Below are 27,794 nucleotides of genomic sequence, written 5' to 3'. Positions count from 1 at the left end.
CCAAACAGAATCCTAACTGGAAATTCAATATAATAAAACGCTGAAAACAGGTCTGGTTAAAGCACGTGGGTCAGGTTCCAGTCTCACCAGCCTGATTTTAGTCCAACTTCCTCACATGAAAGTGAGAAAAGATACGGAGAGTTTTAGTAACTTGCTTGAGCCTCTTCAGCTAAGACCAGAACCCAGATCTCCTGCTGTGGTTGCCAGATTGGCAAATAAAAATCTTTTTTTTTTTTAACATAAATATGTGTCAAATATTACATAGGATATGCTTATAATAAAACTGATTTGTTGTTTATCTGAAATTCAACTTTAACTGGGCATCTTGCATTTTATCTGTGCCCTTCCCCCATCCCCATTCAAGGATGTCACTGCTCTCCCAACGTTGATTCTACTGGTCCTCCTTTTTCTTGCAGGCTTACCTGTCACACTTAACATTTTAGGACTTTAATTAGGAAAGTGGTCCCTGAGTGGTTTTGCGGACAGGTGATATCAAAACCATTTTATGTTATATATTCACCTTGCTATTGCCTTTTTTTATGGATGTATATGTGTATACATATCAACTCTTCTCAGCAAAAAAACATTTCTGGTTCAACTCTGCCTTTTTATTATACAAAATATACCATACTTGTAAAATAAAATAAAGAGCTTTAATAAAGTGCCTTTCTCTGTTCTCTGGGGTGATAACTACTTTATTGAATAAGGCTCTGTTAATGGTACAGATTGACATTTAACATTTATTCATTTGATTTATAATTATTTTTACGTGATTGCAAGGAGGCTATAGTTCAAACCAAAAGTCATTTACACTGAACTGCTTTCCTCTCTTTTGAATTTGTAAGGAAATCTAGTCACTTCTGGGTAAAACTGTTTTATCCACCAAACTGATTTCAAATATACACAAAGCCCTTTCTGTCCCTGTGTTCTGAGTAAAGCAATATATATATATATATGAGAAAAGTGAATATAGCAAATGAAATCATCAAATTAAAAATGTGCCCAGTTTGCTTATATTTTGGCCATGGATATGGCATTAATATTTCCTAATCAAACAATGGAGAAAAACCTACATGAATCACATAGCAAGTTGTCATGAAACACAAAATCCCTAGTAATGTTCATGAAGTCTCATGAGGCAAAAATCATTTGTATTTATAATCTACCTACTCCCTTTGAAGACTTTCAGCAACATTTCTGAATTATTCTGTTTTCCATTCTAAAATTCAATCTCAGGATGCTGGTTTCAAAGTCTTCCCAACACTCATTTGAAAATTTTTATTCACCCTTCTGTCTCCTGCAACGTCTAACACTTACTAAAATGGGACAAATACTTATATCTAACAGCATGAGAAGTTGATATGTCACTTTATTTAAAGGATAATTAGTCAGGAATCACCAAATTTCTGCCTCACAACAGAACAATATCACAATAACAACTGTTGACACTTATCAAACCACTGAAGTCCAAGTGGCCTCCTGAAGCTGGGGTTAAAAGCTGACCTCTGGAAATCAATCATGTTCTTGGCAGAGAAGAATATTTCAGTGATATGAAAGCTGAAATGGAGACTATAATCTTTTGTGATTACCCTCGAGGCTGAAGCAAATGCAAAAAGGAAAGTCTATGAATTGCTGATAATTTCCTTTGATGACCGATTCCCAGGAAATTCTGATATTACTCTTGCTCTGTAACAAAACTGATGGTTCCCTAGAAGTGCAGCTTCAAAGAACTCCACATCTGGGCGTCACAATGCTTCTTCAGAAGCTACTCACCCATTAAAGGGGCCGGGCCTGTGAGGTGGCAGCTCTCCCTCAGAAGACAATGGAAGGTCTGATTGCACAAGGACTGATGAGCTATGTGCCACAGGCTCTTTCTAGAAAGTTCTTTTATGAAGGAACTAAGTTAAAATGTATCTGTTTTAAACCTTTTTTTCCCCCACAGAAGTCTAAAGATTGATTATTTCTCTGCTGTTCCTAATAGCTATGGAACTACGAATATCTTGGCTTGTATATTTTTAAAGTTTTACTTAGGCTGATGTTTGTATTCTAATAAAAAAATAGTTTTCATACATATGTACATATCGTTAAGGTCTATATAATATTTGGGGATAGACTATAAAACTACTAATCTTTTTTCAGGAAGCATCGAATTTACAGTTAGATGTCACACCGAATTTACAGTTAGGTGTTACTGCACAGGTTAAGTGGGGTTTTCTTGTATGATTGGCAATTTAAGTTCAGAAAAAAAGAAGGAGGTAGGGTGAAGAGAGATCTGTAACAGTCAAAAGTCCAAAGAATTTTTAGAATAGATTTCCCTTATCAGTACATGAAGGATAAATGAATATGTTGACTACTTAGAGTTTAAAATATTTTTTTAAATTGCCATTTTAACTAATGTCAGTTTGATTAACAAATAACATGAGAATAAAAGTTCTATGTTTGGAAGTCAACGGTGTTTTAAAAATATAGCAGAACACATCTTTGTGTCTTAGGTGTCAATGACAATGTGTCATAGGTACACAGCTTTCAGGTTCAAAATACCTTCATACATAGCCTTCAAAGTCTAAATATTATTGAAAGTAAAAGTAGAAAAAAGGAATCCAAACAAATCAGTTGTGGTTATTCCCAACCTCCACTCAATATACCCTATCCCCAACCCTGCTCAAGATTCATTATCCCTCTGCATTGTTTTCAGGCAGTCAGGTGATTCTGATCTTTAGGTATGCACTACTATTATCTCATTCAAGGTAACCCAAATTGAGCACCTGCTTAGCGCCAGACATGACTTCTTTAAACTGACTGTAAATTTCTTAAACTTAAGAACGAGGTCTTAGCTGTATCCTTAGCATCTACCTTGATTAGGATTGCTCTAATGCAAAACGCCAGCCCCAGTGATAAACATAACTTGGTTTACTTAAGGTAATTGGTTAGGAAGATGAGATCAAAGAGATAGAAATATTAATAAAAATATTAATATTATTTATAAGAATAGAGCTTTTCTGTTTAGGAATCATTTCATAAACATCATCTCATTTGAAATTCATGGGTATTTTAAATTATTAAAAATAGGATGGTGATATGTTATATTGTTTTTTTCCACAGATACTAAATTCTAGAAATTTTCTAAATATTCAGTCATATCCTTAATTCTCCATAAACATAATAAACTCAAATTTTCATGATGTAGTAATATAGACTAGGAAGGTATTATCACCCTAGTTTTAAAATGAGGAAAGTGGAGCTAAGTGATTTTCTCAAGACCAAAGAAAACGAGTCCAGCTGTAGTCTTCTGACTCTTGTCAAGTGCTCTTCCCCATGTAATGAAGTAGATGGCTCTTCCCTCTTCTCCCTTCCACTCAGGTTCCTGCTTCCCAGGGTGGCATGAAGCAGAGTGCAGGCCAGATAGGACTGTTAGAGGCTTACTTTGGAACAAGTCAAGCAGCCTTATTTCTCAGATCAGAGGGAACGCTCCAAGTGGCTTTTTGGGAGGAAGTTGTGTATAACCGATGAATGAGTGACTGACTGAATGAATGAATGCCACCACCCCCTTTAGAAGGTAAGTACTTCAAAAGTTGAAACTTAAGTATATACCATGTGATAGTGGCTATTGGTAATCATTTTAGCATTTAATAGCTTCAGCTCATTTTGGGAAATGGAAATTTTGTGGGTTTGATTATCATGACAATGAACCATTTTACACATAGACCCAGACTAATTGTTGTTTTAATTGTTGGAGACTTTCTGTACATTTCTAATTATTTGTAAATCATAAGCCTGTGAAAGAGATCACATATATTTCTTACTACACCTCTCAGATCTTCACTTGGCTCTAGAAACTGTTCATAATAAGAGAAAACAAGTATGAGCCTGACAAGACAAATCTATCTTCTAAATATAGTGCAAGCCTCATATTAGGAGCCACAACGATTTATTGGGTACTTAAGAAAATATGCCCCACACGAATAACCTGTGAGAAATACACACATTTAAATTCAGGATACAGTAGGGTGGAGACCAGCTCTTGCTTCTCTGATATTTAGCTTTTTTTTCCTTTTCAGTGGCAGAGCTGTCTATTGGAAGAAATGAGAAGACTGGATTATATTCTACAACCTTCTGATCTGCAAAAAGGGTACAACAATGACACACGTAGCCAATTTCATATGTGGATATGTTAAAAGAATTAATTGTAGAATGTCTTTAAAATATGCTAACGCCCTCTGATACTAGAATTCCATGAAAATAAGGTATTATTCATATAAATTATGTTCTTTCATATTATTTCAAGCATCAGAACATAAAAAGGAAGGTAAGAAAACCTAAATTGACAGCTAAATCTGTGAAAAAAAGTGTTTTTCCAAGATCCCTACTGAGCTCCGCAAAGATGTTGAAACTTCACAGATTGCTAAATAGCACTCCAATTCATCTTTAGCACCCTCAATGGCAATTATAAAAATAAAGGAACTGGAATATTCCAAAACATGTTTTTCCCTCCCCCAAAGAGATTTGAGACCTAATTCTGAATACAAGAATCTAGAGGGAGTAAAAAAAAAATGGTCTGTGCTATTGCATGGGTTCCCAAGATTTGATAAAGGTTTCTCAGGGAACACTACCATCAATTAATGTTTATAGAGCAACCAATTTAGAAATACCTTTTCTGGGCTGGAGGGAATGTTTTGTACAATAATATTTTGCCACATTTCATATTTATTAGGCTCTCCTACTTTACCACAGGCATAAAGAGCCTTGGTTACTGAGACAAGCTAAGAACAAGGTTGTTGTTGGTTTCTTCTTCCTTTAATTAACTGGAGATTTGTTAAGAATAAGATACATTTTTAAAGAAGAGGGCCTGACACATACTTTTTCCAAGCTGACTCTACTCTTAAAAAATGCTGACCTGGGACAGCGCCAAGACTGAAGACCTGTCTTGCCAGAATATCTGATGTGGCCTCCAAGTACACATAATCCTTGAAACTCTAGCACTGAAGATGAGGTCCCAGAGCCATGTGAGGTTAAGATTAGGACGATGAAAGGGACACGCAAGAGGACATAGCATGGTGGGACTATGGGTGCCTCTTTTCACAGGCTCCTGAAACCTTGTGTTCCCTTACCCCTTAAAGGTCCATCAAAGTCTTAATCTGATGTTTCTTGGCAGCTTTGATCAACTGAATTGACTATTTATTATAAGCAGAATCCTCTGTTATCTTATGGTGAATTATACAAGAGGAAGAAGTAATTTCTATCAGACAGTGAGCAGCTTCTGCCTTATTCACTATAACTCCTCCTTAGCACAATGACTGGCACACGTAGACATTCAGTAAGTGGTTGTGAATGCACTCCGTTTCCTAGATAACCTGAACAAATAATTTCATTAAGGACAGAGAACACATATGACCACATATTATATAAGCATACTTGTGTATATATACATACCATATCAATAATATCTACATATTCTAAAAGGGTTTCAAGAGTGAGTAAAGGGATATTTGAACAGTTTTTAGTAGATAAATCTTGGGATTTTTTGAATAAGGCAGGGGACGTGAATTAAGCTTAAAAAGGACATATTTGTGGTCTGAAGAGTCGAGGAGGACAATAATATTGAAGATCACTACATAGTTTGTTCTCCTTCCAGTGGTCATGTTTACATATTTTTTCTCTCTGCCATGTTCAATAGTGATGTAAAAATTTCCAGACAGTAATCTATGCTTAAATATCTGTACAAAAATCTTCTACAGTTTTGTAGCACATTTCAAAGAGTTCCTATAACCACTGTTTTTTCTAATGATCTGGAGAGTGTTGCTGTTGACTTATCTAAATCCAATAATAGGCTGTCATCCTCCCCTCTTCCAGTAAATTTGAGTAACTGTGGAAAGTTTCAACTTGGCATATTTCTTTAGAACATATGAAAGAATATGACCCATTGAAATATTTTAAGCATATCATGAAAATAAAATTCGACCATATTCTCTTTTTTATTTGACTGGGACAAATGTGTCATTTCAAGTACTGGACATACTACTGTCCTACGAAATATGGGACATATAACATTTTATAACAGGAAAGCATTACTAGAGTAAAAAAGAAGACTCAAATGGCAAAAATTCACTTTGGATTGTATTAGCAGAGGTAAGGTATTTAATTTAAATAAAATTAAAGAAAAATTTAAATAAAAGAAAAATAGGTATTTAAATGTTTAAATAAGGACTTCAAATTAATAAACATATTAAAAGCAGGTGAAACACTGAATGTTCTAGCTTACTTCAAGTTTCCTTAGAGTAACATCTCATGAGAAACATGGCATGAATTAGCAGCAAAGTGAATGTGATTTTGATTCCCTATTTCTTTATTTTGGACCTCCTTGATAAATACATTATTATTTCTACTACAAGAAAGAAAATTTTTATATAGTCATTGATATCACCAAACTATGAATAACCCAGAATCTCAAAGAGTCTAGAATGATAAAATAAATGGTAAACACGTCTCTTTCCACAGCTTGTCATGGATGATTCAAAGAATCATATAGCAATTTGGGACTTTATACTTCAGAAATTATCTTTATTCTGCTCCACATATTTGTTCATGTGTCAGGAAAAAAATAATTTTAAGGTAGGTAATAAAAATCAGATTATTTTTCACAAAAAAAAGATCACTGAGCCTCTTGCAATAAAGCATCAGAGACCTCCATTGTGCTTGTGCTTTCCTGGAGCAGTTGCAAAAACATGGCAGGACTCACAAAGGCATTTGAAATAAATAGGCATGGAAACTACTGCCAAGCAGCAGAGAAACTGACAGGTGACTGTGGTCTTGAGTGGCTCTTGATTATAGCTACAGCTCTGGAGAGTCACACAAATATATCTGTCCATGTATCTAATATGTGGCTGTTAAAAAGAAACTAGATCTTCTAATCATCACATACAATATATAGGTTGCATACGTGTCTTAGTCTGCTTGACCTGCCATAACAAAATACTATGGACTTGGTGGCTTAAACAACAGAAATAAATTTATCACAGTTTTGGAGGCTGGAAGTCCAAGATCAGGGGTGCCAGCATAGTCAGGTTATGGTGAGAGCTCTCTTTCTGGCTTGCAGATGACTTCCTTCTCACTATGTCCTCACATGGTAGATAAAGGAAAAGCTCTCTGGGGTCTCTCCTTATAAGGGCATTAATCACATTACAAGGGCACCACCTGCAAGACCTCATCTAACCCTAATTACCTCTCAAAGGCCCCATTTCTAAATATTATCACTCACGTGTTGGGGCTTCAATATATGAATTTGGGGAGGAGGGAACATTCAGTCCATAACAGCATGTGTGTGAGTATGCCTTCTAAATGGACCTATTTTATCATATTAAGTTGACACAATCCATCGTGTTAAGTATGCAATTCATTTGAATTTTGAAGAAGTCTCTTATTAAGGAGAACCAAGTATTAGACAGGTATTAAACACCAAGTATTATCCAGGTAAAATGAAGATAAAAATGGAATCCACAGTAAAGGAAATGGAAGATTCTACTTCTAATAGGGAGAAACAATTATATACATTTTGGCAGCTACCAAACATCATGTACAAAAATTAAAGGATGACCATGGAGAAGTTGGCAAACTGAAGTAAAGTGAACAACAAAATAATGAAAATAGCTCTATTGGGATACAAAAAATTCATTCTTTCTGGCCTTTCTTGAACACTATAAAGTTCAGTAACTATTTTCACTTTGCCTATATTTCTTGGTTTTTATTATCTTGCCTTTTCTAGCCTATTTATTTTATTTCTTACAAGTCTGTTGGGCACTGGGGTATTTTTGTTTTATTTATTTTGTTTATCTCCTTCCCCAAATCCAGTACTGTTTAGTCCATATATTATGTTTTCAATAACATTCAGTAATTAATAACTTTGATTTTAAACTAAATGCTCCTAAGATTAGGGCCTAGGATAAGGAATGCAGTTGATACTTGCAGAGTTTCCATACCATCCACACAGAGAAAGCCAGAACTATAGCTGAAGAAAAGTTTATAACTAATTATTGCCTTTAGACTGAAAAAGGATGACAATTCTCAGGAAATTAAAAGTAAACACCTGCTCTTATCACCTTGCACGTAAGGCTCAGAAATGCCGGAATTCCCTTTGCTGGATGGGGGACCATGAACATTGAAACACCAAGGATCTAGAGCCCTTTCTCTGTTCTTTTCTCCCTTCCTTCCTTCAGAAGAGTTTTATTGAGCACCTATGCCAGACACCAAGCATACAAAGATAAACAAGATAGAGCCCTTGTTCTCAAGGATCTGACATTCCAGTGAAGATAGATGGATAATCAGGGAGAATATGATGTAATCGGGAGGTACTTTGGAAATACACAGGATGGGCACTTAAGTCAGACTGCAAGAGTCACAGAAAGTTTCCTGTGAAGGAGGTGATCTCTAGGTTGGGCCCTGAAGGATAAATAAATGAAGGTGGGGTGGCGTGGTAGAAGTAAGCATCAGTGAGTTGCCAGGCAGAGAAGCCTGTTAAACTTTAGATATAAAGGTCAAGATCTTTAAATTTGCAGACTTAACATCCTCATTCTCCAGACACGCATCCTTGACACACAGCCCATCATAAAATATCAGTGATCCAAACCCCATTTTCCCTAGTATGTCTCCTCAGAACTCTGCTTGAACAGTGTCTTGAATTTTTTGCTTATTCTCACCTATAAACACTGAGAGATTTTGTCTTATGGAGTAAAAGGCAAGATAGCCACCTAATGAACACTGTGAAGCATATCTCTTCACTGCATACAATTTAGTATAGAACAGGCACCTATTTGCTTTGGAATATGACAGAATCCCATTTCATTCTTGCTATGTTTCTCATGTAACATTATCATACTCTGCTATAAAAATAGGAAGAAACCATTACTTTATATATATATTTTAAATCCAAAGAAAATAACAAAACTTGGAACTTGCGAAGCTTTCAGCTATGGTCTCAAGAGTACAGTGTTCATTCTTCTGAAAATGGTTATGAGTTAAAATATATTTCTTATATTTACTAATATTACCCTTGATTAAAAATGAAGTGATTATGGTAGCATTCACGTTGGTTTTCAAAGAGCACACAGACTACTGAGTAGAATATACTTTTAAAATTTGCTAACAAGAGTATGCATGTACATGTTTAATGGTTGTTGTGGAGGTGATTGTTGATTTTTATGGAACTGTTATACTTTTTTACATAGCTCTGTATATTGCTATTTTTCATTTAACATTAACATTACTTGAAGAGCAATTTGTCCACATTTAAAAATACTAATTTTAATAATTGTAAAATATTCTACTGTATGTAATTAACCGTCTCTCTGTTGTTGATTCCAAATTTATGCCATTAAAGTTGACGCTGGGATAAAAAAGAAAATTTGCTAACAAGAAATTATAACTGTTTTTAAAATACATTCTACATTCAAAAAATCCTTTCCTCTTTCCACTTAATGATTCTGCTGAAAATTATCTACCGTCCTGCCAGAAAAGAGCACAAAAGATTTCTGATTGAGCTTTGTTCACACTGAATGAGGTGGGAGGTGACACGGACCAAAAGAGCCAAGGACACACAGAAGAGCCGGAACGTCAGTTTTGAAGTTAGAAGATTCTAATTCAAGACTCAGTTCTTCCTTTACTAACGCTTTTTCCTCATGTAGACAATAGGAATAATAACCATGGTCGATTAAAATGTTCTAAGGTCTGAGTCCTTTGAAGAATGTAAAACATCACAAAATACAATAATCTAGTATAATTATTAGCAGTAATGTAAAACTATTTTCCTAGGAAAATGTGGACAGTGACCTTTATGAAATTGCCCTAGGAAATCTGTTGGGTGAGTTAGACACTGGAATGGAAAAGTCCATAGGAAAAGGATTAGAGTAATTGAAACTGCAAATCAGTGAAAAATCATGGATCCCATAAATTCATTTTTTTGCAAGATGATAGAGGGTCCCACTTGCAATGACTTAATTTTTAATGCATTACCAGAAGGACTCTGTATCCAATAAATGCCTTGGATATAATATAGAGAGAATAAAATGACTATATCATGCAGTTCATTGCTATATTCTTCACTTTCACGAAAAAAAATTTTCATTTGAAAATTACAAGTTTATTTGCCTCCAAGAAGAAAAAACAATGAACATCTCGTAGAATTATTCCTTGGATTTTCTCAAATACATCATATGATTAATTGCTATATAGAATAAACAAACAAAAAAGGCAAGTTAGTACATCTGTAAGCCCTACACAACATTAAAAAGCCATTATGAGACTATCTTTTTAAAAAGAACTTATAAAAATATTCTTTCCATTTCTGTTTTACAGCCCTTAAGAACAAAGAAGTATATATAAGACATTTAGAAATTCTCGAAAAGTGACTTAGAGAATAGTGCTAATCAGATGATCACAGTTGTAAAAAGACAACAGTGACTGGTTTCCTATTAGATATGTACATAACATACATCTAGAAGGGGCTGGAAGGATGTGTACCAGCTGCTGAGGGTGCTTTCCCCTAAGGAAGGGAGTAAGTGTGTCTGCAGGGGCAGGGAATGGTGACTTTGACATTTTGCTTTGACTGCTAATGTTTTATTTGAATTTTTGAAATAAGTATTACTCGTGTTAAAAACAAAATACAGAGAGGTGAACCACAGTAGGAGACATTTATGCTTACCCACGTCATCAGTACTGCTTCCTGACAGTGACTGGACTCCTGCAGTGGCTATAAATGCTGTCTTCCAAATGTACATTAATCAAAATACAAAGACCTAGTAAATGTTTTCAGAAGTATAGCTTAATTCAATTATGTCTGGAATGTATCACCCATGTTTAGATAGAGGACAGAATAAGCATGCTTGAGTTCAAGTTCTCTAAAATGGCACGATGTGTTGCTTTGGCATGGTCACTCCTGATGGATTAATGTGACCAGGACAGGCGTGATTTATCTTACTGAGTTGTTCCACTGCACTAGAAATGCTGCTCACCTTTTCAGGCCTTTTAAAAAAAAACTGTGTGACTTGTGTCTGAAAACGCCCAAGAAGACGAAAACATTCAACCATTTACTTGCTAAGTCGAGGCCAGTGCTCTTTAAAAAGTTGGCTGTTCCCCTACCCTCTAATTACCTCACAATGCCTAAGCCACAACAGAAGGCATGTCAGCACATTTTATTTACAACCCTTGAGGAAAAATCCTCTTGATGTTTTCACTTCACACAGAAGATACGTTTGCAGAAGGAAATATTTGGCAGTACTTCAGACGTTCACTGTCTGGTAATGCAATTCTTTTTCTTGATTATGGTAGCTTCTATAATGCTGTATCATTCATGTAGACCATCAGACCCCAACTGACTGTATTTATTGACTGAACAGACATAATTTATGCAGTCATCTGAACTGGTTAACCTTTTCTTTTACTATAAGCTTAGAATCTAGCTATGGACTGATTTTAGGCTGAATTCTATTGTTGAAAGATGTCATGTTCCACTTGGCATATCTACAAAGTTGTCTTTCATTCAAACAGAAGAAGGTCAGCTGACCTGAATGAAGAACATTGGTAATTATAGGTAATTCACTAATATTTATCATGTGGTTTAAAGGGAATGTCAAAGTATGCAGACAAGTAACGTGTAGATCTAAAATGAATTTTTTCCTTTTACTAATAGAATCGGATTCACATAATCTACAATAGCCTCCAAATAAGAATTCTGTTTGTATAAGAGTCTTTATCTAAAAAATCTCCCAAATAAAAATGTACCCAGGAAGATGAAACATACACTTTCTTTTTCTTTCTACTAGTAGGGAAAAATCAGTGTGGCTTGATACCTCTAAATTGTGTTCTTGAGCATGTGAACAGCATCCCAGAAAAGATACGGGTTCTCAAGCCATTGAAAAGTCTATCAAAATTGCACAAAGCAACAGGTGAAAAGTCGCCTGTGGAAATATTTATAAAATAAATATGCTGGTTATTGTTTGGACTAACTCTCATGGGTGAAGCATTATCTTTCATAATGTATAACCAATATATGGTCTAAAACTACACACTTTGGAAACAGGCTATGTCTATTGCCTATTCACAATTGTAATGAAAGAAAGAGATTGAGGAGGAGACAAATAAAATAAAAATGCATTTACTCACTGTGTTAAAATTTGGAAACAGCCCAACAGCAGCAGAATTACTGTCTACTGGAAAAGACATAAATGGTTTGATATCCAGTGAAGGCTGCATCATCAGGGTAGGTGTGCGCACAAGAGCAGGAAGGGTAGTAGAGTGGCATGTACTGCCTGCCAAGAACAAAACAAAAATGAATTCAATCTCTTGCTCACATCCATCTCCCTCCCCAGCTTACAGTGCAAAAACAAGACTGCTGAGCTGCAACCTGCAAGCAAGAGAGTTATGCTGGGAGTCAGCAAATGGCACAGGAGGAGAAAATACACTTAAAAAGGGTCTTCTTGCTCAATGTCTAAGACAGGGATACAGAATGTGTCCCTATGGCAAAGGTCAAGGGCTGCTCAGACTCTGCTGAGATACACAGTACACAGATCCTGCTGGCAGGTGAGGCAGAATATCACCCTCTTGTTCAATCATTACTTACTAGCCAAAAATGTAGGAGAGAGGAGGGGAGGAGCCTCTTGAAGCCGGATGCAATTTACTATTCACAATTATTGAATGGCTAGTCGGCGCATTTTATGCAAATCAGAGATCATTATAGGGTTTTTACCAGGGGAAGAAACCCTGGACTCTTATAGTTGCTGTCCAATCCCAGGAAAGTTATCACTCAAACAATTTGTTCTCTTAAAAAAACAAACAGAAAGTTGCCCTTAGTCTGGACACTGGAGAGTTAGAGAATCTAAAAGGGGTGATTATAATCAGGGTAGAGGCAGGGTTTTGGGGGACAGGGAGGAGTTGGAACCAAATTCTTGACTTCAACTTTTATTTCTAATGAGCCTTGTATTATTTTAGCGACTATCCTTTTAACAATTTTATTAAGATGTCTTTACATATCCGGTGTAACCTGCCTGTAGGAGATTTAAAACACTCCTCTCCAGGGTAACATGCATTTTTCTCTAGCCTATAAGCTCTACATACTGCAGATAAGTAATCGCTGCTGCAGGTGGCTCTCCAGGAGACAGGCTCTGATATGCCCTTTTTAAACAAAATACAACAGGCATATTGAGATAAAATTCACCTACTTGAAGTGTACAGTTCAATGATTTTCAGCATATTCAGTGTTGTGCAACCAGGACCACAAGCAATATTAGATTTTCATGATCCCTAAAAGAAACTCCATACCCACTGGCAGACACCCCCAATTCTTCCCAACACCTCCAGCTCTTGGTAACCACTAGTCTACTTTCTGTCTCTACAGATACGTCTATTCTGGACATTTCATTTAAATGAAATCATACAATATGAAGTCTTTTGTGACTGTTTTCTTTTACTTGGCATGTTTTTAAGGCACCTCCGTGTTGTAGCATGTATCAGAATTTCATTTCTTTTTAAAGCTGAAAAATATTCCATTGTAGATGTACAATTTTTGGCTTATTTATTCATCAGTTGATTGGCATTTGGGTTGTTTCCACTTTTTGGCCATTATGAATAATGCTGCTATGAACATTCGTTTCTAAGTTTTTGTGTGGCGACATGTTTTTAGTTCTCTTGCATATATACCTAAGAGTGGAACTGGGGATTGTTGGGTCATATGGTAGTCATATGGTTTAACCTTTTGAGAACTTCCAGACTGTTTTCCAAAATGGCTAAACCATTTTACATTACCACCAGCAGTGTATGAAGGTTCCAATTCCTCCTGACATGCCTATATAGGACCACAAATAATTATAAGCCTAAAATCCCCTGCTGGCTTCAAGGAGAAATGAATAGTATGGGAAAATGTTCTGACTATTAAAATTTCCACCAGTCTTCTTTCACGGTGTCCCAGAATAGTTAAAATTTCTATTTCAATGATATATTTTTTGGTAATGAATTTCCTTAATAAACTCTGCATAATATTTCAAATCATTCCAGAACATTACTGGCAGTAGTGTTTAATGGACTGTCATACCTCATTTACATTGATCCTAAAAACTGAAAAAAGAGAAGGGCATCTGAAGCATTTATCTGTAATGGCAAGTCTTTAGGTCAGCCCGTCCATTAGGGAATATAGAGTAGGACTCAGCAAAAGAGAATCAGCCAAAAGTGTAGGTCAAACAGAATTTTTTTTTTTTTTTTTCTGATGCCAAAGTAAATACTCTGATCTCAGCCTGGTATTCACATAACCACCCTGCATTTAATTACACATTATTCTTCTAACATTGCTAACTTCAGAGCTTGTAGGTCCAAGATGATATATTATATCAATATGTCAAATGTTACAGAGGCATTTACTAAAATATTTATCTTAAAAGCTTTGCTTCAAAATCTTAGCTAAGGGACTTCCCTGGTGGTGCAGTGGTTAAGAATCTGCCTGCCACTGCAGGGGACACGGGTTTTATCCCTGGTCCGGGAAGATCCCACATGCTGTGGAGCAACTAAGCCCATGCACCACAACTACTAAGCCTGCACTCTAGAGCCCGTGAGCCACAACTACTGAAGCCCACGTGCCTAGAGCCCATGCTCCGCAACAAGAGAAGCCACCGCAATGAGAAGCCTGCGCACCGCAACGAAGAGTAGCCCCTGCTCACTGCAACTAGAGAAAGTCTGCGTGCAGCAACGAAGACCCAACGCAGCCAAAAAAAGAAAAAATAAAATCTTAGCTAAGGGGCTTCCCTGGTGGCGCAGTGGTTGAGAATCTGCCTGCCAATGCAGGGGACACAGGTTCGAGCCTTGGTCTGGGAAGATCCCACATGCCGCGGAGCAGCTAGGCCCGTGAGCCACAATTACTGAGCCTGCGCGTCTGGAGCCTGTGCTCCGCAACAAGAGAGGCCGCAATAGTGAAAGGCCCGCGCACCGCGATGAAGAGTGGTCCCCACTTGCCGCGACTGGAGAAAGCCCTCGCACGGAAACGAAGACCCAACACAGCCATAAATAAATAAATAAATAAATAAAAATTGTATAACTTTAAAAAAAAAAAAATCTTAGCTAAATTGAAAAACAGGTATTTCTTATATTAGACCAATGGCCTTTTACTATTTACAATTATTATAATTGTCAAAAGTCTACAGTATAAAAGCATACAGTATACTTAAAGCTGCCTGTTAAAAAAGAAACAAAAGGGCTAAAATGGGGTCACTTGTGCTAACCTAACTGCAGTTACAACCTAGGAATGTAATATGACTCAGGAATGTTATCCTAACCAGTTAATGTGGAATTTTCTGGTCAGCACCAACGAGGCAATTGGTCATGTTAGCCCTCTCCATCCCCCAAAGGAAGAGGAAGTAATCTGCCACACAGACCCCTTCTGTCCCCCATAGATAGGTTACCTAAGCCTGAAATAATCCTTTTTGTTTACGACTTTCTTGTCTTGCCTTTAAGAATCTTCCCTTTCTGTAGCCCTGCTCACTGGAGGGGATGCTGCTTGATCCATGAATCGTTCAATAAGGCCGATAAGATCTTTAAATTTTACTCAGTTGAACTTTGTCTTTTAACATTTCTGATGAACAAATGTATAATTATTTGGCCACTGTAGGTATCCCAAAGGGAAGCAAAATTCTTTCTCTAAGCCCACAATGGTGGCTCTGATAACATTGTAACACATGGCCCTGGAGAGCCTGCAAGAGTCACTTTGTACTAACAAACTCAAATCAAATAGAATGCAACATGGAACTTGACAAACAGATTGCTCCATCAACAAAGGTCAGAATGTACAGTGATCCCCCTTACCCAATCAAATCTCTAGGCTAATAAAGACAGGGCTTGACAACTACTTAGCTGCTACCCTTCATTAGCATAAAAACGTAGCAGCTGTTTACCATTTCATTAGCATTTTAATGACAGACAATTTGCCAAGTAAAACACAGATTGTTTTAAAGTAGTGGTAGATCTTCTGAATAAATATAAATTATGGGGGGAGACCCTTCAAGATGGCGGAAGAGTAAGATGTGGAGATCACCTTCCTTCCCACAAATACATCAGAAATACATCTACATGCGGAACAACTCCTACAGAACACCTACTGAACGCTGGCAGAAGAACTCAGACCTCCCAAAAGGCAAGAAACTCCCCACGTACCTGGGGAGGGCAAAAGAAAAAAGAAAAAACAGAGACAAAAGAATAGGGACAGGACCTGCACCAGTGGGAGGGAGTTGTGAAGGAGGAAAGGTTTCCACACACTAGGAAGCCCCTTCGTGGGCAGAGACGGGGGGTGGGTGGGGGGGAAGCTTCAGAGCCACGGGGGAGAGCGCAACAACAGGGGTGCGGAAGGCAAAGCGGAGAGATTCCCACACAGAGGATCGGTGCCAACCAGCACTCACCAGCCCAACAGGCTTGTCTGCTCACCCACCCGGGCGGGTGGGGGCTGGGAGCTGAGGCTCCGGCTTCGTAGGTCGGATCCCAGGAAGAGGACAGGTGTTGGCTGTGTGAACACAGCCTGAAGGGGGCTAGTGCACCACAGCTAGTCGGGAGGGAGTCTGGGAAAAAGTCTGGAACTGCTAAAGCGGCAAGAGATCATTGTTTCGGGCTGTGTGAGGCGAGGGGATTCAGAGCACCGCCTAAATGAGTTCCAGAGACGGGCGTGAGCCGCGGCTATCAGCATGGACACCAGAGACAGGCATGAAATGCTAAGGCTGCTGCTACAGCCACTGAGAAGCCTATGTGCAAGCACAGGTCACTATCCACACACCTCCCTCCCGGGAGCCTGTGCAGCCCGCCACTGCCAGGGTCCCGTGATTCAGGGACAACTTCCCTGGGAAAACACACGGTGTGCCTCAGGCTGGTGCAACGTTTTGCTGGCCTCTGCCGCCGCAGGCTCGCCCCGCACTCCGTGCCCCTCCCTCCCTCCGGCCTGAGTGAGCCAGAGACCCTGAATCAGCTGCTCCTTTAACCCCATCCTGTCTGAGCGAAGAACAGACACCCTCAGGTGACCTACACGCAGAGGCGGGGCCAAATCCAAAGCTGAACCCCAGGAGCTGTGAGAACAAAGAAGAGAAAGGGAAATCTCTCCCAGCAGCCTCAGGAGCAACAGATTAAATCTCCACAATCAACTTGCACCTGCATCTGTGATCTACCCTGCATCTGTGGAATACCTGAATAGACAACGAATCATCCCAAAATTGAGGCGGTGGACTTTGGGAGCAATGATATATATTTTCCTTTTTCTCTTTTTGTGAGAGTGTATGTGTATGCTTCCTTGGGTGATTTTGTCTGTATAGCTGTGCTTTTACCATTTGTCCTAGGGTTCTGTCTGTCCGTTTTTTTTTTTTTTAGTATAGTTTTTAGCGCTTGTTATCACTGGTGGATTTGTGTTTTGGTTTGGTTGCTCTCTTCTTTCTTTCTATTTTTTTTTCTTTTTAATTTTTAATAATTATTTTTTATTTTAATAACTTTATTTTGTTTATTTATTTATGTAATTTTTCTTTCCTACTTGCTTTTTTTCTCCCTTTTCTTCTGAGCCATGTGGCTGACAGGGTCTTGGTGCTCTGGCCAGGTGTCAGGCCTGTGCCTCTGAGGTGGAAGAGCCAAGTTCAGGACATTGGTTCAGCAGAGGCCTCCCGGCTCCATGTAATATCAAACAGCAAAAGCTCTCCCAGAGATCTCCAACTCAATGCTAAGACCCAGCTCCACTCAACGACCAGCTAGCCACAGTGCTGGAAACCCTATGCCAAACAACTAGCAAGACAGGAACACAGCCCCACCCATTAGCAGAGAGGCTGCCTAAATTCATAATAAAGTCACAGACACCCCAAAACATACCACCGGACGTGGTCCTGCCCACCAGAAAGACAAGATCCAGCCTCATCCACCAGAACACAGGCACCAGTCCCCTCCACCAGGAAGCCTACACAATCCACTGAACCAACCTCACGCACTGGGGGCAGACACCAAAAACAATGGAAACTACGAACATGCAGCCTGTGAAGAGGAGACCCCAAACACAGTAACTTAAGCAAAATGAGAAGACAGAGAAACACACAGCAGATGAAGGAGCAAGGTAAAAACCCACCAGAGCAAACAAATGAAGAGGAAATAGGCAGTCTACCTGAAAAAGAATTCAGAGTAATGATAGTCAAGATGATCCAAAATCTTGGAAATAGAATGGAGAAAATACAAGAAACGTTTAACAAGGACCTAGAAGAACTAAAGAGCAAACAAACAATGGTGAACAACACAATGAATGAAATTAAAAATTCTCTAGAAGGAATCAATAGCAGAATAACTGAGGCAGAAGTACAGATAAGTGACCTGGAAGATAAAATAGTGGAAATAACTACTGCAGAGCAAAGAAAAAAGAATGAAAAGAATTGGGGACAGTCTCAGAGACCTCTGGGACAATATTAAACGCACCACACCAACCCTTGAATTATAAGGGGTCCCAGAAGAAGAAAAGAAAAAGAAAGGGACTGAGAAAATATTTGAAGAGTTATCATTGAAAACTTCCCTAATATGGGAAAGGAAATAGTTAATCAAGTCCAGGAAGCACAGAGAGTCCCATACAGGATAAATCCAAGGAGAAACATGCCAAGACACATATTAATCAAACTATCAAAAATTAAATACAAAGACAAAATATTAAAAGCAGCAAGGGAAAAACAACAAAGAACATAGAAGGGAATCCCCATGAGGTTAACAGCTGATCTTTCAGCAGAAACTCTGCAAGCCCGAAGGGAGTGGCAGCACATATTGAAAGTGATGAAAGAGAAAAACCTACAACCAAGATTACTCCACCCAGCAAGGATCTCATTCAGATTCGACAGAGAAATTAAAACTTTTACAGACAAGCAAAAGCTCAGAGAATTCAGCACCACCAAACCAGCTCTACAACAAATGCTAAAGGAACTTCTCTAGGCAGGAAACACAAGAGAAGGAAAAGACCTACAATAACAAACCCAAGACAATTAAGAAATGGTAATAGGAACATACATATTGATAATTACCTTAAATGTAAATGGATTAAATGCTCCAACCGAAAGACATAGACTAGCTGAATGGATACAAAAACAAGACCCGTATATATGTTGTCTACAAGAGACCCACATACAGACTGAAAGTGAGAGGATGGAAAACGATATTCCATGCAAATGGAAATCAAAAGAAAGCTGGAGTAGCAATTCTCATATCAGACAAAATAGACTTTAAAATAAAGACTATTACAAGAGACAAAGAAGGACACTACATAATGATCAAGGGATCAATCCAAGAAGAAGACAAAACAATTGTAAATATTTATGCACCCAACATAGGAGCACCTCAAAACATAAGGCAAATGCTAACAGCCATAAAAGGGGAAATCAACAGTAACACAATCATAGTAGGGTACTTTAACATCCCACTTTCACCAATAGACAGATCATCCAAAATGAAAATAAATAAGGAAACACAAGCTTTAAATGATACATTAAACAAGATGGACCTAATTGATATTTATAGGACATTCCATCCAAAAACAACAGAATACACTTTCTTCTCAAGTGCTCATGGAACATTCTGCAGGATAGATCATATCTTGGGTCACAAATCAAGCCTTGGTCAATTTAAGAAAATTGAAATCTTGTCAAGTATCTTTTCCGACCACAACGCTATGACACTAGATATCAATTACAGGAACAAATCTGTGAAAAATACAAACACATAGAAGCTAAACAATACACTACTTAATAACCAAGAGATCACTGAAGAAATCAAAGAGGAAATCAAAAATACCTAGAAACAAATGACAATGAAAACACGACGGCCCAAAACCTATGGGATGCAGCAAAAGCAGTTCTAAGAGGGAAGTTTATAGCAATACAGTCCTACCTCAAGAAACAAGAAACACCTCAAATAAACAACCTAACCTTACACCTAAAGCAATTAGAGAAAGAAGAACAAAAAACCCCCAAAGTTAGCAGAAGGAAAGATATCATAAAGATCAGATCAGAAATAAATGAAAAAGAAATGAAGGAAACAATAGCAAAGATCAATAAAACTAAAAGCTGATTCTTTGAGAAGATAAACAAAATTGAAAACCCATTAGCCAGACTCATCAAAAAAAAGGGAAAAGACTCAAATCAATAGAATTAGAAATGAAAAAGGAGAAGTAACAACTGACACTGCAGAAATACAAAGGATCATGAGAGATTACTACAAGCAACTATATACCAATACAATGGACAACCTGGAAGAAATGGACAAATTCTTAGAAAAGCACAGCCTTCCAAGACTGAACCAGGAAGAAATAGAAAATATAAACAGACCAATCACAAGCACTGAAATTCAGACTGTGATTAAAAATCTTCCAACAAACAAAAGCCCAGGACCAGATGGCTTCACAGGCGAATTCTATCAAACATTTAGAGAAGAGCTAACATCTATCCTTCTCAAACTCTTCCAAAATATAGCAGAGGGAGAAACCCTCCCAAACTCATTCTACAAGACCAGCATCACACTGATACCAAAACCAGACAAAGATGTCACAAAGAAAGAAAACTACAGGCCAATATCACTGATGAACATAGATGCAAAAATCCTCAACAAAATACTAGCAAACAGAATCCAACAGCACATTAAAAGGATCATACACCATGATTAAGTGGGGTTTATCCCAGTAATTCAAAGATTCTTCAATATACACAAATCAATGTGATACACCATATTAACAAATTGAAGGAGAAACACCATACGATCATCTCAATAGATGCAGAAAAAGCTTTTGACAGAATTCAACACCCATTTATGATAAAAACCCTTCAGAAAGTAGGCATAGAGGGAACTTACCTCAACATAATAAAGGCCATATATGACAAACCCACAGCCAACACCGTTCTCAATGGTGAAAAACTGAAACCATTTCCACTAAGATCAGGAACAAGACAAGGTTGCCCACTCTCACCACTATTATTCAACATAGTTTTGGAAGTTTTAGCCACAGCAATCAGAAATAAGAAATAAAAGGAATGTAAATTGGAAAAGAAGAAGTAATGCTGTCACTGTTTGCAGATGACATGACACTATACATAGAGAATCCTAACGACTCTACAAGAAAACTACTAGAGCTAATCAATGAATTTGGTAAAGTAGCAGGATACAAAATTAATGCACAGAAATCTCTTGCATTCCTATACACTAATGATGAAAAATCTGAAAGAGCAATTAAGGAAACACTCCCATTTACCATTGCAACAAAAAGAATAAAACACCTAGGAATAACCCTACCTAAAGAGACAAAAGACCTGTATGCAGAAAACTATAGACACTGATGAAAGAAATTAAAGATGATACAAACAGATGGAGAGATATACCATGTTCTTGGATTGGAAGAATCAACATTGCGTAAAGGACTATACTACCCAAAGCAATCTACATATTCAATGCAATCCCTATCAAACTACCAATGGCATGTTTCACAGAACTAGGACAAAAAATTGCACAATTTGTATGGAAACACAAAAGACCCCGAACAGCCAAAGCAATCTTGAGAAAGAAAAATGGAGCTGGAGGAATCAGGCTTCCTGACTTCAGACTATACTATAAAGCTACAGTAATCAAGACAGTTTGGTACTGGCAGAAAAACAGAAATATAGATCAATGGAACAGGATAGAAAGCCCAGAGATAAACCCACACACACATGGTCACCTTATTTTTGATAAAGGAGGCAAGAATCTACAGTGGAGAAAAGATAGCCTCTTCAATAAGTGGTGCTGGGAAAGCTGGACAGCTATATGTAAAAGAATGAAATTAGAACACTCTCTAACACCATACACAAAAATAAACTCAAAATGGATTTAAGACCTAAATGTAAGGCCCGACACTATAAAACTCGTAGAGGAAACCATAGGCAGAACACTCTATGGCATCAATCACAGCAAGATCCTTTTTGACCCACCTCCTAAAGAAAGGGAAATAAAAACAAAGATAAACAAATGAGACGTAATGAAACTTAAAAGCTTTTGCACAGCAAAGGAAACCATAAACAAGACGAAAAGACAACACTCAGAATGGGAGAAAATATTTGCAAATGAAGCAACAGACAAAGGATTAATCTCCAAAATACACAAGCAGCTCATGCAGCTCAATATCAAAGAAACAAACAACCCAATCCAAAAATGGGCAGAAGACCTAAATAGACATTTCTCCAAAGAAGATATACAGATTGCCAACTAACACATGAAAGGATGCTCAACATCACTAATGATTAGAGAAATGCAAATGAAAACTACAATGAGGTATCACCTCACACCAGTCAGAATGACCATCATCAAAAAAATCTACAAACAATAAATGCTGGAGAGGGTGTGGAGAAAAGGGAACCCTCTTGCACTGTTGGTGGGAATGTAAACTGATACAGTCACTATGGAGAACAGTATGGAGCTTCCTTAAAAAACTAAAAATAGAACTAGCACGTGACCCAGCAATCCCACTACTGGGCATATACCCTGAGAAAAGCATAATTCAAAAAGAGTCATGTACCACAGTGTTCATTGCATCCCTGTTTACAATAGCTAGGATATGGAAGCAACCTAAGTGTCCATTGACTGATGAATGGATAAAGAAGATGTGGCACATATATACAATGGAATATTACTCAGCCATAAAAAGAAACGAAATTGAGTTATTTGTAGTGAGGTGGATGGACCTAGAGTCTGTCATACAGAGTGAAGTAAGTCAGAAAGAGAAAAACAAATACCGTATGCTAACACATATATATGGAAGCTAAAAAAAAAAAAAAAAAAAAGGTTATGAATTACCTAAGAGCAGGACAGGAATAAAGATGCAGACGTAGAGAATGGACTTGAGGACATGGGGAGCAGGAATGGTGAGCTGGGATGAAGTGAGAGAGTGGCAGGGACTTATATACACTACCAAATGTAAAACAGACAGGTAGTGGGAAGGAGCTGCATAGCACAGGGAGATCAGCTTGGTGCTTTATGACCACCTAGAGGGGTGGGATAGGGAGGGTGGGAGGGAGACGCAAGAGGAAGGGGTATGGTGATATATGTATATGTATAGCTGATTCACTTTGTTATACAGCAGAAACTAACACACCATTGTAAAGCAAGTATACTCCAGTAAAGATGTTAATATATATATATATATATATAAGCTATGCTTTCATCAATTCCCTCACCTCAACCTTGCTGTTTTCACTTTTAAAACCTGCTTTCTAATATCACTTCACCAAAACTGATTGCTTCAAAGGACGTTTTTGCAAGTGGAAAATGAGTGGGAATAAACTGCACTTTTTGCACAGGTTAGTTTGGGCTTTGATCCCTCTGTCACCTTTTCCAGATTTTGCTGCTGCTGTTGCTACTGGGGAACATTTCTCCTCACCTCGGGATGCCCAAAAGTCAGTGGGAGATACAAGCAGAAATTGGGCCAAAATGCATTGCACCCTGAAAGAAAATGCTTAATTTCTCTAAAACTCAAGGACTCACTGAGGAAAAAAAAGATTGAAAATATAATGAGTAGGTATTTCAACACAAAGGGTGGTATAATGTTCCCATTACATTGCTGTTTTCGTGGAACAGAGCCAACCCTCTGTCGTTTGTACCAAGGATTTGGCAATATTACGTAAAATACTTCCTATATGTATTTCTGTTTCAAAGCATAGGATATAATCTTGTATATGTCATAATAAATTGAGTCATAATAGGTCTCCACCTTATCTGAAAATAAGGCTTTTTATATCAGTTAATGTATATATATTTATCAAACTCCCTGTACTAAAATTAAACACACATGTACAAACATGCATACCCCAAAGATCTAACAGTCACGACTCTCATTATGGAAATTCCACACATCCGTATATTCTCCCATAAGCATGCAATTAACCTTCTTCCATAAATTTCATTTTGATGGTAAAATCCAAGTTGTATTCATCTACAGCTATGAAACCAACAATATGTGAAGGGCAACTCACCACTATGGTCATAAAGAAAACTATTATTTCAGCCAACTGCCTCTGTAACATAACAGGTGCCTTACCATGTCAGTGGATTATGTCATAATCCAGCACAATAAAACCTCAATTGAGGACCAGGTGACAGTTGAAATGATTGCCGTAGTCCTGACCCTAAGAAATAGACCTTTGAAGGTCTACTTAGGTTATAACTTTGAGGCTTTCTTTATGTACCAAAACACAAACAAACAAAACATCTCATTCTTAGAAAGGAGAGTACGCCAAAGTCACAGAAAATCTGCATGGAGAAGCATGTACAGAATGAGATCAAATGTGCATACAGTCTACAATATATCCTGCAGCAGGAGTTTCTTCCAATGCCGTTATTATGTATGTTTGCTTTAGTGAGTACTGAAATAAAAAACTTCACATACTATAAAAATCTATTAGGCAGAGACAATGTCGATTGTAGAACTCCCAAAGATTTCTTTAAAGAAATTAAAATGAGTGGCATTTCAGATTTTCCACTAAACTCAGATTTCTCTTTTTATTGCTTTTCCAGGTTTGTTGCGCCTTATACGGAGTAATTTTCCCTCTTACCAGTCACCAACCAGCAGTTCCTCCACCCCTTCCCTCACTATTTCCATTTTTATCAGTCTGCCATGTGAGAAAAACAAGAAGTGAAGTGTGGGAGAAAAGTGAATAGTTTATGTGACTGATAAAGGGTTGTGCTTCTGAAAAGGCCACACAACATAATAACAGAGATAACATTTTTATAGTGCATATACCAGGCACTACCCTAAGCACATTACATATGCATACACACATATAAGTATATAACATATCCATACATACTCATTTATATATATAAAATTATATATTTATATCATTTTTATCATATATCATTTATATGTTAATATTATATATTAAGTATATACTCATTTCTGTATATTAAATGAGTATATGTACAAGTACCAATGAACAAGGTACTATTACTAGCCCCATTTTATAGATGACAAACTGAGGCACCAAGAGGTTAAGCCCTATTTCATACAGTTTGTACGAGGAGGAGTCAGGATTCAAACACAGGCAATCTGACTACTTAATTCTGCTTTTTACTACTATGCCATGGTAACCAAACTGAATATCTGAAAATACCTCAGTTACATACACACATTCTCTAGCTGTAGATAGAAACATTTTACCATCAACCTAAGAGATTTAAAATGTTGGATCTCCTTTGCATCTGGGAATTCGTTAAAACTTTCATTTGAGCTTAATGTGGTATTGATGCTGAGATAACTAAAATATATAAGATTTTTTTAATGCTCTATAAGAATATATTTATATTTAATATATATTTATATTTAATATAATATAATATAATATATTTATCTAAAAATAACCTTCCCCAAATAATAGTATTATTTAATTCAGTAAACACTTATGGGGGACCAACTGTACAAGGCACAGTGCTGACAGTTACAGGGAGTATAAACTGAGTCAGACAGAATTTATTTTACTTACTAAGAGAAGATAAGAAAATAAAAAGTACCATTTAGTGAGATTCTACTCTATGCCAGGTACTGTGCTAAGTGATTTGTGTCCCTTATTTTATTAAATTATAACACAATTCTATGAGGTTTGTATTATTATTCCCATTTTACAGTTGAGAAAGGTAAGGCTTGCAGAGATTAAGATCACAATATATGGTAGGGTCTTGGTCCAAACTCCTGTTTGTTTGACTCTAAAGCCCATGTAATCATTCCAAAAAGTAGGCTATTTATAAAGTTGTTACGTGAAAAAGATTCTATCATCAAATACATATAGAAAATGTTGGTTTCATGGAAGTTTGAAATGGTTTTTTTTCTGCAAAACCTCTTGGAGCTTTTAATTTAGTAATGGGTACTGTGAATGTCTAGGCAGATATAATTTCTACCCTCAATTTGAGAATGAATCAATCCTTTTTATTTTCATAGAGGTCTGGGATAACCATGATACTATGGCATGTCCTTCAGGCTGGTGTCTTATACACATTAAAAGCACCAATTCAGGAGAAAGCAGATGACTTTCAGGTCCACCACTTTCTTGTTGTATGACCTTAGACAAGTGATTTTACTTCTATATACCTCTATTTCCTTTTCTATAAATTGGGGAAAATACGAGGACCTGCATTATAGGACTGGTAGGAGAAATAACTGAGATTTTTCTATACAAAGTACTTAACCCTGTGCCTGACACCTAGCAAGTGTTCATTAAGTTTCTGTTACTGTAGTTATGAACTATTCCTACCCCTGTGACACTATGCCATATCCCTGGAGAGCTTAAATAGTTAAATCCATTAATACTTGTAAAAGGCAGGATATGTCAGTGGTCATATATTATCAACAAAATTTTAAGGAAGTTCAAGAGAGAAAGAAATTAGAACTGACTAGGAGCTGGGTTCATAAATATTTCCATAGGTGAACTATCTCTTAAGACAAGACTGAGGAATGGTTAGTATTTTGAGAGGTGGGTATGGGAGAATGGTGAAGGGAATTGCATAAGCAAAAAGCATAGAAATATGGAATGTCTTAAAATTTAAAACTTGTTCAGGCACTCAGGAGTTCTTAGTGTTTCTGGATCAGAAGGTAAACAATAAAGAGAAAAGCAGAACATCTCTGTGACCTTGGAGTAAGCAAAGGTTTCTTAAATGGGAAACAAAAAGTGCTAATCATAAAAGAAAAAAATGACAAATATACTCTATTAAGAATACGAATGTAAGGATAAGACATGATCAAGGGAATGAAAAGGCCATCCAGAGGGTATGAGACGATATTCACAATATATGTATTTTGACAAAGGACATGAATCTAGGATAAAGAACTCCTACAGATCGGTAAGACAAAGACAACACAGTAGGAAAATTGGGCAAAAGACTTGAATGGACACTTCACAAAAGTAGATACTAAAATGGCCTGTAAACATGAAAAAGCACCTAACTTCATTGGTCATTAGGGATATGCATTAAACTAAGAGATATTGCTACATACCCACAAGAATGGTTACAATGAAGAAAGACAGAGATTACCAAGTGCTGACAAGGATATGGAGCAACCAGAGCTCTTATCTGAAGTGTAAATTGTTATAACTACATTGAAAAACGATCTAGCAATGTCTACTAAAACTGAATATACACTTACGCTATGACTCAGCAATTCTACTTCCAAGTATATAGCTAACAGAAATGATCTGTATGAGAAAGTTCATAGCAATACTATACATAATAGCCCCAAATTGAAAATTGGCCAATTAACTAATCAACAATAGAAAGAATAATTCTGGTATCTTCACACAACTTGACATTCACATAATGGAATATAGCAATAAGAAAAAATGGTATATGGTGACGTGAAACAACGAACAAACCTTGTAATGTTGAGAAAAATAACTAAAATAAAGGAACATACATCAACATGCTGTATGATACCATTTATTTCAAGTACACAATCAGGCAAAACTAATCTATGCTGTTAAGATTATGGCAGTTTTTGTAGGAAGGGTAGGATGAGGTTAGGGTGCAGTGACTGGAAGGGAGCATGAAAGGGACTTCTAGGATATTGGAAATGTTCTTTTATTAGATCTTAGTGCTAGTTTCACAGGTGTGTATGTTTGTATACATTCATTCAACTGCACATTTATGTGCACTTTTCTGTATGTTACATTTCAATAGAAATTTTTAAAAAGTGATATATTTAATGTTATTAACTTTAGTAAACTACTTTGACACATAGAGGCAAAATTCCTCAACAAGAAGAACATCTTGAAATA

At 37.1% G+C, this 27,794-nt stretch overlaps 1 protein-coding gene and 1 long non-coding RNA gene across 17 annotated transcripts in view; one reads left to right on the top strand and one right to left on the bottom strand.

Moving 5' to 3' along the window:
- ZNF385B (zinc finger protein 385B) overlaps positions 1–27,794 on the bottom strand; it is a 424,173-nt gene that overhangs the window by 69,426 nt on the left and 326,953 nt on the right. For 15 of the 16 annotated variants that reach the window (XR_014246181.1, XM_082397549.1, XM_082397551.1 and 12 more), the window contains one exon: positions 12,151–12,296. The exons of the other annotated variant lie outside the window; for it this stretch is intronic. Coding sequence is in view for 14 of the 15 variants with exons in the window: in XM_082397549.1 (XP_082253675.1) it covers positions 12,151–12,296 (146 nt within the window). In the remaining variant the exon portion in view is untranslated. The remainder of the gene's footprint in view (positions 1–12,150; positions 12,297–27,794) is intronic. 16 annotated transcript variants of the gene reach the window in all.
- Positions 1–27,794, top strand: part of LOC309631341 — a 780,796-nt gene that overhangs the window by 433,029 nt on the left and 319,973 nt on the right. The window lies entirely within an intron of this gene.

Source organism: Balaenoptera borealis, assembly GCF_965194805.1.
Source record: "Balaenoptera borealis genome assembly, chromosome: 6".
Lineage (NCBI taxonomy): Eukaryota > Metazoa > Chordata > Mammalia > Artiodactyla > Balaenopteridae > Balaenoptera > Balaenoptera borealis.
The sequence above is the reverse complement of the archived record's forward strand: the minus strand, read 5'-3'. Positions and strand labels throughout refer to the sequence as shown.